This window comes from Chelonoidis abingdonii, chromosome 24 (genome assembly GCF_003597395.2).
Source record: "Chelonoidis abingdonii isolate Lonesome George chromosome 24, CheloAbing_2.0, whole genome shotgun sequence".
Taxonomy (NCBI): Eukaryota; Metazoa; Chordata; order Testudines; family Testudinidae; genus Chelonoidis; species Chelonoidis abingdonii.
Window position 1 is genome coordinate 23,252,347 of NC_133792.1, and position 14,591 is coordinate 23,266,937.

Sequence of the window (14,591 nt, forward strand, 5' to 3'; positions counted from 1 at the left end):
TGCATAATTCCCATGCATTCTATATGCACATTCACATTTTTATACCATCACTATGAAACAGACTGAAAGACTCTACATTATCAGGGAAATATTTAAAAAATGTACTGTAGTGCCAGGTACCCAGTTAAATAAAGTTATAAACTTTCAGACAATGAGATGAAAATTGCCAAATGAACTGCAGACTATGGCACCTCCAGGCAAAAACTGAAATGTATTAATTAATTTTCTTCCCTGCTCCCCTGTTTGCTTGTAAAGATTAGACTGTAAAAGGATCTCACTGAGATCCAAAATTCTTCTAACAATAGTTTCAGTTCCAAACATGTTTTTTTTTATTCTCAGCTCCTAATTATGGTTTGTCTTTCCTTCTAAAAATGCATTTATCTCTCTCTGTAAAAAGAACAGCAATAATATGTTGAACAACCCTGAAATAAATTTTGTCATGTAAAAAATTAATTACGCATTCCAAACCTGGTCACTGTAGTCCTCCGGGAATTTCCTCCGCACCTCAGGATCTGTAAATAATTGACAGATAATATTAATTGGCTTTGGATTAGTGAGCAAGCAGAGAATCACACATTAATATTTGATCAGAAGATGATAGCAACCCTGGCAGGGGATCCAAGGAGGGCAGCTGAGGCTGCAATGTTGATAAGAGCAAGGAAAGACTCTTCAAGGCTCTCCCTTTACCCTCTTTGAGAAAGACAAAAAAGAAATAAAAAGATTCAATGCTACTGTTAACTTTAGGCTGTTACCTAATGCAAAAATCTTACTAGCTGCAAATTGCCAGCTACATCTGTTGCCAGAAAACAGTTTCCAAATGTGCTTTGACTTTTTATTTTTAATCAGATACCTCATTTAGCCAACTACAGACACTGGGTTGATAAACCCCTATAGGAAACAGTTTTAAGTGGGACCAGATCACAGTTCTTTCAAGGCTGACTCAACTACATAGTGGGAGAGAAAGCACGGTCCTTTGCAAATGTATAACAATATTTATCAACAATTTGAAAGAACTAATTAAAGTAGCCGTGAACATCTTCGCCCATTGGAAAACAAATTTTAAACGCTTCACGATAGTACACATCAAGACAAAGGTTTGTCAGTGTAAAAAAATATGGTAATGCAATCTAATATGAAGTTATGTTCTATTTAATATAATTAGACTTGTTAAGAAAAAACAAAAAAATCTAGACAAATAATTTATACGACAGCCTATTTGAAACAGAACTCTTTCAAGGCCATCTGTTTCTCTAAGGAGTATTTCTAAGACTGCCAAGTTCTATATTATCAGTGCAGTCTTTAATTATAAAAATTAATAGATAAAAATTAGATACTGTTCACTGTCTAAAATATTAGACCCAGAAAAAAATCAGTTATTTATTCAAAGTAGTTACAAGTATCCTGTATATTTTCTAACATTTGTGTGCAATTGTGATCATTTTCAATTTTTTGAAGCTTAGCATGTTGAATACATTGTTACCAGATGCTTGACTTTTTATAAAATGTTTCCACAAGTTTTGATCATTATGTAGGGAGTAAGGTTTGTAAACAATCTTTACTGCTCAATTATTGTTATACTGCACTGGAGCTAGGGCTTGGGGGGAAGAGAATCATTTTATAACATACACACCATATACTTTTATTTTTAAAATTGGTCCCCACCCTAGATTTCTCACTGGCAAAGTTTGTTTTACTAATAAATTAGTTGATTGGCTGTTCAATTGCTAACAGATGCAAAATTTTCACAAAGGTAGATTCACTTTTACTAAAGTAATTAAAATACACAGTATGGATATTTTAAGGACAAGTTGACAACAACTTCTTATGTTAATTTTCTACATGGTTAGAAGTTTAGGTAATTTTAATACTTCACTCTGATTTTTATATTTTCAAACCTTTATAGGCAAGAAGTACAAATATAATCAATGTGAAATACAAAAATAAAATAAATCATTAATATAAAAATAACAGAAGAAGATTTCAGGTTTTAATATGTCCTCAGTTTTGAGAGGAAGTTCTCATGTCCACATATTGATTAATATAAAATATTTTAAGGGTCCAATCCTTTGAATACCTGTGAATAATGTCACTCAAATGAGATTACACACACATACACACACATACACACGTGTTTTCAGTATGCTGTATAGAACACAACATCTCCACATCTCACAAATGTGAGCACGCTATTTATTAGTAGGCTATAGATGTGACAACCAGAATCAAGCAGACTATTATGATGGATATGCTACTTTAAATATTCATAAAAAGGAACTACGTCATTTACATTTAAAGATAAACTTTCAGGAGCTTCTAGAAATGCGCTGATGGGGAGGGGAGCCTAATTTGGAACCCAGGGAATTAGACACCTCATAAAATTGGATGAAGGGACAATAGGGGACTAGTATTCTCATTTAAACAACAATTTTCAAGTAAAACATGCCATCTTGTTCCCAATTTGAGAAAATTCCCTGTTGAGCATATTTAATTTTTTGTCTTGCCCCGGTTTGTCTGAGGATATGTACAAACATTGCAGACACATTTATCAAAATAAATATTTTTTGGCCTTCATGTTTCCTGAGACGGTTAAAAATCACCAAAAGATAAAAAGGAATATATTCATATAACACATGGTTTATGACTCTGATTTAAAATTAGGGACCAACGGGTTCTGCCATGTACACAGAAGACCCTTCCACTATCAGGGTGGATCAAACTTTATAACCAGCAAGATTTCACCCAAAACCCTCATGTCATGTACAATTTCTATTCCACACTTCCTTTAATGGCCACATAGTAAAAGTTATCTGCTCTTCAGCTGGGTCTCTTGGAAATTCCAAGCCACATTCTCCACTAAAATAGTTTAAAAAATTACTAGCCAACCCATGATTCCAATAATATTTATCAAAATTCATATATATTTCTTACTTCTTGGATGAGATCCTCTACTTAAGGAACTTACTGGTGTAAAGGTCTCAACTAAGCACATAGTCATTGTTCAAGAGATTTCACATTCCACATGTTTACATATACCTTGGGAAGCAATTCTGCATCAAAAACCATCCTGCCAACAAACTGAATTACCTTGTATATCAGCAAACGTGTTGCTATTATAGGCCAAGATCTGCTAGCAACTTTCACCTAAGGCATCTGTCATGGAGCAAATAAGATTTTAATGGTTTTTGCTAGTACTTTGATATCTTAGAGGTTTACTTTAAAAATGACTAAAGACAACCAAAGATCAATACTCCAGAAACATCAGTCAAGGGATTTTGTAAAGTATCTTAACTTTGTCTGTGGAACAGCATAGGCTTTAAGTCTTTATTCTGATACTTGACTTTTACAAAAACCTATACATTTCCCTCCCTGTAAACAATGTTGTTTTCCCTCCCAGAAGTAGTCAGGGGTGTAAGTGGAGGCATGTTTGCAGAAAAGGTAGCCTACATTTTATGGAGTTCCACACCCAGAAATAGTCCCGGGCCATGGCAAAGTACATGTGACTGGAGACCACAGACAGCTATAGATGAAATAGTCTTTGCTCTCTAAAATATCGATTTTTCAACAGTTCTCTGTTCCACACATGCACCAAATTGGGCGAGGGGGGAACCGAATAACATTCTGAGTAGAACAGACCAAGAGCGGAGCTACATTTTTTAAACGTGCCTGTTCAAGTCTGTGTGTCTTTTGATTGGGCTACAAGCTAAACAGGGTTTGGCAAAACTGTTCACCACCACTCAGAGAAAGCCAGGCTAGAATTTGAATAGCTGCATGTACTTAAAAACCTTGCTCTCACTACATTCTTTGCACTGCAGAACTCTAGTACCCTGATGGAACCAGAGGCAGCCATCTCTTGTTGCAGACCTGAAGATTTTAACAACACACAGATTTTGCCTTCTTGCAACAGTGTGCCAACTGACACTGAAATTGATGCATATAAATTGTGTTCTTTTCTCAAAAGATAATCACCTGATAGATGCAAGAGTACTGCCTGCTGGCCAATAAAGCCACGTAAGGGAACTATAATGTGAACTAACCAAAATAGATTACAGTGTTTAATTGTGCATCTTTATAAAAGAGAAAAGTTATTGATTGCCATAAAAATAGGGCCATTTCTACACTATAAACTTCTGCCAGTATAGCTATGTCAATCAGAGGTATGAAGACAGTCGGTCCCTGAGTGATACAGATATGCCATCCAAACCCGTAACTGTAGATGCAGTTATATCAGCAAAAATGTAATTATGTCAGTATTACTTATTTCATTTGGGTTGGTTGGAATGAGCAGAGTTTTGGTGGTATAAGAGTCATCCAAAATAGGAGATGTTTGCAGGTAAAATACACCCATATACCTGTACTGGCAAAGCACTCCTAATGGACACATGGTCCCAGACACAATATTGACCTATGGAGATCAACAGCACTGGGATTTTACAATAATATTTAGGTATATTAGGGATTTAGTCTTTAGGGATAATATAAAGATTAGAAAAAAAGCAAGTAAGTGTAATCCATACACAAACAGCAGGTTACCTTTGATTTGATTTGTTTTAAACTATCCAGCATAACAAACACTTTGATACATGTACACTCTGGTAACTATTCAAGAATCTCTGCAAATTGTATTGTATATTCAATAAGGTAAGTAATAAAATATGCAGAAGTTACAAAAACATCGGCAGTGAAGCGTGATTACCAAAATCCATAATTTAAGCAGCTTCACCAACATAACCTGGGCTCAATTTTTTAAAATGTTAGGAAAGCAGAACATGAAAGTACATTCAGCAATCTTTTGTTAAATATCCTGTTCTCTAGCTTATGATTATTATAATTTTTCATCTCCTATTTATCCAAGACATTTTTTGTTTTTTATTTTCCATAACTTAGGATAAAAAAATTTACCTAGCTCTTTAAAGTTATGGGAGGTAAATGCAGAGAACTATTCACTACAAGGCTCTCTGCATCATTTAAGCCCTCAACGTGGTTAGGAGTGCAAAGGGATCTCTGTACCCTCTGCATTCAGGCAGGGGACTTTGTGTCAGACCTTACCAGGCTGGTTATTAGAGAGACATGGCAAGCCAACACAGCAACAACACTGCACCAAACAGGCTAGAGCAGAAGATAACGGTTGTTTGGCAGCGACCCAACAGAGGGCTAGTAAATCCGCATTAAGATTTGGTGGCCTAGAAACCTCATAAAAACTATAATATTTCATCTCATTGGCTGGAATGGCAACCTATGAGAGGTTATGCTGCCACCACACCACCCTTCCCAGTTTGAGGAGGGATCTATCACTCAATCTATTTCGTACACAGGATGTGGGGGGGGGGGGGGTTTGAGGGGCAGACTGAGGGGAGAGGAAGAGGGAGGGCGTGTGTGTATTTCACCCATAGTGCATAAACTGCATTCACAGGTTATATTACTATATTTTAGATCACAAAAGTAATTAAGTTCTACATGCTCTACTAAAATGAGCTCATGAAATGTCTATAAACTACAAGAAGTTTTGACAACCTAAATAAAGGCTCATACAGCCAGTTACCTATAATTAAACAAATTTCACTTAGGTTTTCATGTAAATACAACTTATTTTATACAGTTTACAACAACTATTATGAATCATACTGCTGATAATAAGACTGATCCTGCAGAACATTGTCAGACCATTGGTTTCAGTGGGAACCAAGGACGCTAAATATCTAGCAGGAGGTGCTAAGCACCTTGCAGGCTCAAGCCCAAGGTCGTCAAGAAGCTTGTTAATAAAGATGCTGAAATATAAAGTTCTGTATACAATCTGCTTTGCAGAACACACTTCTTAACAGCACCAGCTTGGCACATGTACAGAACCTGGCAACCAGCAGTTAAGCAAACTACTGTACCTCTATATTCTCTGTCTGGCAGCAATTCACTTGCGTCTGTATGTTTTTACAAGTACTCCATGTATTACATTACGTCAGCTCCATTGCTCTGAGTTTTAAATGGTCTGGGAACATTTTATTATCCATCCTGTATCTTTATTTGGAAAACACCACACACTGGAAAAGAGTACATGGCATTATATTTCTACTTTAATTCTTTTCTTCACTATACTTCCATCACCATTTGAAAGAAACTTCAACAATGTACAGAGATTAAAAAATTGTATTATATGTGCACATACTATGGTGTTATGACCAGAGAGCTACTTACGGATAGAATAGCAGTTCTCAACCCATGGCCCACATGCAGCCCAATTAGCACATAGCTGTGGCCTAGCTCAGCTGTGTGCTAAAGGCCGGCCTGTGTGCCGGGGTCCACCAGCTTCCCAGCTGCCTGGCATGGAGGGGTCCAGGCTGCCTTGCCACTCAGAGCGGTGGGGGGGAGGGGCGGCGTTGGTCGGTCCCATGGGTTCGGAGGTCCAGGACAGTCCCATGGGGTTAGGGAACCGGCGTAGCTGCCCAACCTCGCAAGCTCCAGGGTGCCAGGCAGCCACGCAGTGGGAGTCTGGGACCAGGGGCAGCTGGCTAGCCCTGCGGGCTCTGTGGTCTGCAGCAGATTCACGGCGGGTGTCCGGGGCAGGCAGCTGGTCAGGGGCCGGGCTGCCGCTGCCCTCCAACTCGGCCCCAGGTAACACACTGTGGGTTGCATATGTGGCCCACAATGTGTAATAAGTTGAGAATCACTGGGACAGAGAAAGCACTACATACATGTTAATAGGTCCATCAGCCACAAGGTCAGAGGATTTAGGAGCAGTGCCCATCATCAACATTTATTTCATCTGTATAAAAATAAATCCCTGTGCATCTTGATAAAATACACCCTGACACCATGGAACTCTAGAACTAACACGGACTAACTTAGATACAATGATCCTATGGAAACGCCACTTCATAACGCTTACTTACTCTTTTATTCCATGTTATTACTAACTCTTCTTTCGCAAACTGGCACTTGATTTCCAGATGGATAAATATATATAATTCTGCAGGAATCTATTTACCATACTATGGATCTACTGAACTACAGTGCTAATACACTATTGCTTTTTTTTTTTAAATCTTATCTTGGACACATGACGTATGTAAGTGCAGATTAACCCTTTTCTGGATTCTATGTATATCAACTCACAACATTCAGAATTAAAGGACTTATTACAAACTAATTCCTGCAAAGCAAAGTGAAAACATTATCCAGCATGCCAACCTTCTCTATAGGATCACAATAGGCCCAGGATGTCTACTGACACACACAAGGCTCAATCCATCACGGACACAGTACCCATAACAGCAAATAGGGAACCAGGTATACACACCAATGCGGGATTCCTCAGATATACGTTCACCACTGAGGTCTATTACCAGCAGTGGTATCAAGTACATCTGATCAAGCAAATATATGAAAATTACCTCTATGCATATAAAGTTAGGGTAACATGAAACTTAGAACACACGGCCTACTGGCTATTTGTCTTGGGCAATTACCAATAAATAAATAAAACTGGCTGTGTTTTTCCCCACTGTGATTACAGGCAAGGAAAAAAAAGCCTTCCCAATTCAATATATGGTAAATCACTCCTACTCAATGCTTCCAAGTGAGCATCAATTCAATTAGGAATTCTAACATTTCTCAGTTCTAACCCTGCTCAGGAAGGGACCACTGCAATCTAAAAACCTGCCTTCAATTAGGGTGGGTGGAATGAATTTACTAGCAGAAGCATGGGAGAGCAGAGATCCTGAAAGCCTTTTATCTAGCCCAAATAGTAGTTTTGGCAAATCACGGGTCTGAAGATTTTCAGTGTGCCAGTCACCTACAGATTTACTTGCACCAAATGATTGGGCCTGTGCCAATAAAGGGAGCTTAAAAGGGCATGGAAAAAAATTCATCCTCAGAGAGGCACCAAAACAACTAACAACTTCGGTAGGCCTGGAATTCTAGGAATGTTCATGAACACAAATTTTCACAGATGTCAATGAAATAGGCTGGCAGGATAAGGAAATACGTTTTTTAAAACTGATCACATTCAGATCAATAGTAAAGTAACAAAACATACATATGGACAAAAGTTTCAAGTACACAGCATAGTCAGATGGACAAAGATTAAAATTGTGAGAAAGTGATCAATATTGTCACAATTCCAATGCAGAGTTGAAAATAAAACAAGTACCACAGCTTTCCTCTTTCCTATATCTATTCTACAGGTCGAAACCACATTTTCATCATACTTCATACCTGTAAGATCAACTGGGGAAACCCAGGGTAGTTTTAATTAACAGAAAGTACAGTTAGAGAGTTTAGCCATTATTTACGGGAGAGATACAATAAATTATTTTACACAGAATCCAAAAAGCTGAAATCTGCCTTAGGCTTAAAGTTCCTTGAATGGAGCTTAAACATAAATTATGGTACACAAAGTTTACAATAGAAAAAAAAGTCTCAATACTTCCTGGGCTTTTTTTAAAAAAGCAAATGTTTCCCAGAATATTATTTACAACTGTAAAGAAGTAATGATGAATTTTTATAGCTGAGACAAATTTATGAACTAGCTATGTTTTTTTTTTAAACTAAGTAAGATAAAATAAAAAAGTTTCAGGTAATTAAAGATTGTATCTACTTATCCCTGGGAATGTTTGAATAAAGATAATATCTGAAAGTTTCTCAGGAATATTAATAAATCTGTAAGGTTAAAAGTAGTGCTACCAGTTGTTAAGGAGTAACAATTCTGAACAGGAAAGTATACGAATTATACCATTCCAAAATGCATGTCTGTGTACCAGCAGACAAGATAGAGACTTCAACTAAGAATGTTGCATTGAGTATAATGAAATAAAGGTGGTTCTATTTTCTAGAATTTGTATTTGATATTTAAATATTTCCCCCACACCGTAAAATATGAACTGCCTGGTAAATTCAGACAAGAGTATTTTCCGAAAGTGAATTACAAAAGTGATGTGTCCCCACCTCACTCCTCTTGCCAGGGGATGCAGTTTACATCACAAAAAGCAGCTGCTACCAGATCAAAACATAGTGCCCTGCTATAAACTATTATTTGCATAGAAACCCCATTCCAGGGAAGAACTGATAGGAAAGAATTGCAATGGACTTAATATGCAAAAATGAGAAAACAAACATGTAGATCACATGCCTGAAAATAAATATAAGATTTCTTTACCACTATTTAATTTGTACTGCTCTTTCACTCAAAGAATTATAGGTGGATACAATAATCCCTCCCCACAGAGCTGAAACATATATTACAATATGTAATAAGTGTCTGTCACTGCAAGTGATGATCAATTATAAAAAATATTTTTACATGAAGTAAAAAACTGTCTGTTCTCAAAGAAGAAATGATACAACTAACTTCCCTGTATTATCTGAATAGTACTCTAGCTTTTCATCCTATACGTATTTGAGTCAACACAAATGTATAGCAGAAAACAGTGTTTCCATATTATATAACAAGGGTTTTAAATTACTAGCATGTTTTATTAAATTAGATTTGTTCCCCAAGGGAACATATAATATTGCTCTGTTAACTATGAATATGGTATGAGACACTATATAGTGTACTTAACACCATTTCAGACAAATATTTAATATCTTAGTAAATAGGGGACAGTTCAAGACAATCATTAAATACAATTACTACCCTCCCTTACAAAAACTTGTTCAACAAAAAGCAAAAAGCAGGACTTTGAAATTAGCTGTAAACTATATAATCTCATTGTTCAATTTCATGGAGTTTAAGACTCTACCTTCCCCTCCCCACAAGCCAAATGTTAATCCATGCTGTAACCTGATTTAATTTTCCAGCTGACAGGATGGGAATATGCTACAATGGCATATCGGTCCACTACATTTCTTTTACTCTCAGCTAAATTCCTGCACCATTTCCACACTTGAGTATGACAATCAAGTGAAGAGCTGTGGTTTTTAAGAAGCAAGTTTAACTATTTCAAAAGACAAGGCTTCTTAAATTTTTTTTTAAATGGCTGTGCAAATTATAAAAAACAAGAAACATTACTACTCTCTATGTACATATTGCACAATGGACACATCTTTCTACAGTTTAATCGGACAAAAAAATCACACTGAACTGCGATTACTCTAATAAAAAGCAAGCTATTTTAATCTGTTTCAGTGACAAATAACTAAGGTAGATTTGTACTACCTTAATTAGTTAAATACTGATTTTTGCAACTACAAAGATCTGAAAGAAATTAGTTACTAACATGCTTTTGGCCCTCCAAGATAAAACAAGATCGCATTTCAGAGTGTAGCAAGTTACATTTTGAGACACATCACATACGATAGTACTTACTGTAGCATAATAAACAAGATATTTAAACTTCTTTCGAAATCTGCCAACTCCTCAATGTGCTCTAATCAGTAAAGATGAACACTTCTACCTGCCCCTAAATTGCTTAAATATAGATAACGTGGGGGGAGGAGCAGCGGAACATATACAAAAGTCAGCCAGAAAAAAAAAACAAAAACAAAAAACCAAACTCAGACAGAAATTATCTGCCACAAATAACATTTGTTTTCAAGCTGCAAATTCATAAACACAAAAAAGCATTTATTTAATAGCTCTTTACAATATACAAGGCATCCAGGAAATGTAATAGATAGCTTAAAAACCTAAACAAAATACTGTGCTAACAACATGACTACAGCATTTATCAATTTTTAAAAATGATAAATACAGCTTCATAATACTGGTCATTTCAGAGCATCAAACCACTAAACTTATGCTGATCGCTACTATCAACACCTATAGTAAGCACTTATAGCAAGATTCAATATGTGAAAGCATAACCCACCTGAGAGTAGCAAGCAATGGATGCATTCATGTAACAGATTACTTTTCAAACTAACATTTTATCCTTCAGACAAAATCTGCATTTATGTGACTATTTATGCATAAATACTAGACACTGACCTATTGTTTTCAGCTGTTATGAATGTAGTACAGTTACCAATTAAGTGAATCAACAAGTACTTAATACATCAGCTGTTGTACAAATAATGAGACCATTGACATTAATGCAATAAAATCTAGCAGTCGAGGGATTGTGATTTTTTTCTTCAGAAAATGTTGAAAAGTTTTGCCCTGTGAGTTCATATCCATTGTATTTAATATATAAGCAGCATATAAAGTTTACAATTTATATCCAAAATAGTGTTACATAAAGACTCAACTAAAATGATCAAGAAGTGAGAACGACTGAGAACAGACCTCGTATCAACAGTGAACAGGAAAAAAACCTGCTTGAGGAAAAGGGAGGAAGGAAAAAAATGAAATTTAAAGGATGGGTTCAATAGTAGGCACATATACAATTTCAGTAGCTTTTCAAGCAATTGCTGATCATAGGTTTTATTCCTATTGCATATTAACAGAAAAACAAGATTATTTTAGTTTTCAAGTTTAATTTTGAGCTTAAAATCTATTTTGCTAAATAAGTAATTTGATTAAAATTGCAACCTCTTCACAACTTTTTACTTGAAATTATATATGGTTTCAAGATATGGACCATGTTTTTCCAAACTAAAAACCGTTTATATTAGTTAGTATGACCAGGCATAGTGCCAAAATTGACAAGAGAGGTAACAGTTCTATTATATATGTCATCAAAAACACAGTACTGTATTTTGCATTATGCCCTCAAGCTAAATTTCAATAGACTTTTTAAAACAGAAACACACATTTACATCAGTTTTATATTTCTTTTGTATAAACAGTATATACATACAATGACATTTGTCATCATTTATTTGGGTATGACTTATCACTATGGTTGCCAACCCTCCAGGATTACCCTGGAGTCTCCAGGAATTAAAAATCAATCTTTTATAAAAGATTGTCTCATGTGATGAAACCTCCAGGAATATGTCCAACTAAAACTTGCACCCCTACTTGTCACATCAATTCACAGCTGTGTTATTTACATACTATGATATCTTAAAAAATAAGCTATTACATATTGCCAGAATAGGTAACGCTATTGTTCCTTTCAATTTGATGAAGTAGTTTCTCTCTCTCTAACATACGTGTGCACATGCATGCACGCACACCCACACACACACCCCTAGAGGCACAGAGCAAAACCAACAATATTTTATCTTCTTCTTTTAGCAGTATATAAGTATAACTTCCCATTTCAACCACCATCAAATTATACCACCTACTCTGAACTCAAGGCATTTCCAATGCTCAACTAGTGAAACCCAAATTAAGATAAAACAGCAAGTTCTTAGACAACTTTTTTAAAAAAAAATCAAAATACTCCAATATTATTGTTAAATTAAAATACTTCGGTTATAGTTATGAAAATTATGAAGTGTAGCAAATCAAGTTTGTTTTTCTTTCATTGGGGAGAGTGCATACATATCTGTCTCTCACTTTTTCTACATATCGTCATTCATAAGTATGCAATGGTTTTCAAGTCACTGACAAACATGAAGACATGCATCGTATGTCTTGGCTCTCAACTAAATTGAAATCCATGATATTTGCCATAATTACAGAATTTTAATAATACACAAGAACTGGTCTCAAACAAAATGGAATAGGAATTTACTTCCACATTGAAAGTACATACTGAGAAAGAGAGAGGTCATTAGTCTGACCTTTATCATCATGTGGTACTAAGTTATTTCACTTTGTTGCATTCACAAAAACAATTCCATTTTAAGGATGACACCAAACTACATACTACCCATTCATGATGCTCTTATTTAGATTCTGAAAAAAAATTCAGAGACATACTTCTGATTTACACATAAAATTATAAAGGCAAAAAGAACCCAGGTTTGATCATTTTTGCAGACGTTACTTTTTTTTTTAATAATATTTCCAAAAGCTGTTAAATTACAACAGATTCTCTTTAAGCAAGTACAGGCCTTTGTCAATAGAAAAGAGAGTTGGAGAAGGCATGATGTTATAGGAAACTATCAGTTCTTTTATACGAGAACTTTCAGAACAAAAATTGCAAAATCATTCAATAGTCTTATTCCTAGAGTGGAGAACACTTTGTCTGGTCCTGGCACAGACTGTCTTTTTTTTTTATCTTTGCAGGTATTCGAAGACAAAGTTGAAAAAGAAAGAGCACTGAAGATTTTCTCCATTGGTGGGAAGCTTGCTTTCAATTGAAGACTATCTGGAGAAGGTCCATAAATCATTCAAGGCTATCACAAGGTAACTAAGAACACTCATACTCTCATTTCTTATCTCCTCTGATTGCTCTGAGAAGCCATAGCCGGTAAAAAAAGCTTACTGAATGAAGACAGTATTGTCAGTAAATTCCTCTTCCTCACATAGTGACTGCAAAAGATGATGTCTTTCTGCAGCTAAAGAGGTTCAACAAAAGGTTGCCACTCACTCTCAATATGTCAAAGGCTTTTGAGTACAAAGCTAGATCCTCAAGTAAATTTTCCAGCAGATGAACTAGCTTACCAGCCGGCAATAACATTCTGCCAAGTGTAAATCCCAATTGAGAATCTTCACTGCTTCTACCAGCAGAACTTGACCTTCCAACCGGGGACCCTGCTAAAGCATACTGAGAGCCTTGTGAACAGAATCTGGAAGATGAGGACTTCCAAGCAGAATCAACATTATCTTTGTGGACAAGTGAGAATGAAACAGCTTAGTTTAACTTAATGGCAAAGAGGGGCTCCCAATGGCTCGACATTAGGCTGGTTGGTAATTTCAGGCCAGGTAAAGACAAGCTGTTATACTCTTCAGCTTAAAATTTAGAGAGAGAACTAAACAAGTTGAAGAACAACATTGTTTCTATTGTCAATATCAACGTAGTGTTTAGAATGAAGTGATTCCTTGTTCTCTCTACAGTTCAATGAATAAGATGAATTTTCACCGGGACATAAGTCCTCAACAAGAGCAGGATAAGAATCGCCAGGCAAAAGAGAAGAGATGATTCAATAAAGTGAAGACGTATAGGCAAAGGGTAGGTAAAAAAGAGGGTTGGAAAGATTGGAATCTGTCAGAACAAACTCTTCCACCAGATACAAGATGTCAAGATAGAGATCTCTATTTATCCTCAACTATTAGCAACTTCAGTGAGACTGGGAAGATACTGTTTATTTCTTAGTGAAGAAGAGAAGATCTGCAGCCTAGACTGCTTAAGTTGAAGGTCCAAACAGTGTGAAAGCTAAATTGACAAAACAATAGAAAAAAATCACAATCTGTAACTGAACCAAATATAGTACAGTATCAAAAAGCGAGAAGGTAACATGGTCAATTCCAAGCCACACTTCGACAGGTTTTCCACCACATTTGATTCAAGTCTTCAAAGTAACCATCCATTATATGAAAAAATATTCAGTCATAGCCTTAAGTAAATATTAAAATTATGGTTGGTAAATCTTAGTGAACCCTACTGTGCATGTAAACAAACAAACAAACAATCTGTTAGCTTTCATAATCCTCTGTTCTCCAACTAAGGCCTGGTCTACACTACGCGTTTAAATCGATTTAAAGAGCGTTAAATCAATTTAACACTGTACCTGTCCACACTACAACGCCCTTTATATCAATATAAAGGGCTCTTTAAATCGATTTCTGTACTTCTCCCCGACGAGAGGAGTAGCGCTAAAAT

General features: G+C 36.0%; 1 protein-coding gene across 11 annotated transcripts in view; it reads right to left on the reverse strand.

The window, feature by feature from the left end:
• Nucleotides 1-14,591, reverse strand: part of DENND1A (DENN domain containing 1A) — a 365,450-nt gene that overhangs the window by 280,384 nt on the left and 70,475 nt on the right. For 8 of the 11 annotated variants that reach the window (XM_032767499.2, XM_032767498.2, XM_032767497.2 and 5 more), the window contains exon 3: nt 469-512. The exons of 1 other annotated variant lie outside the window; for it this stretch is intronic. In XM_032767499.2, the coding sequence (XP_032623390.1) occupies nt 469-512 (44 nt within the window). Of the gene's footprint in view, nt 1-468; nt 513-14,591 lie in introns of those variants that run through there. 2 more of the 11 variants (XM_032767500.2, XM_032767501.2) reach the window with 2 other exon arrangements.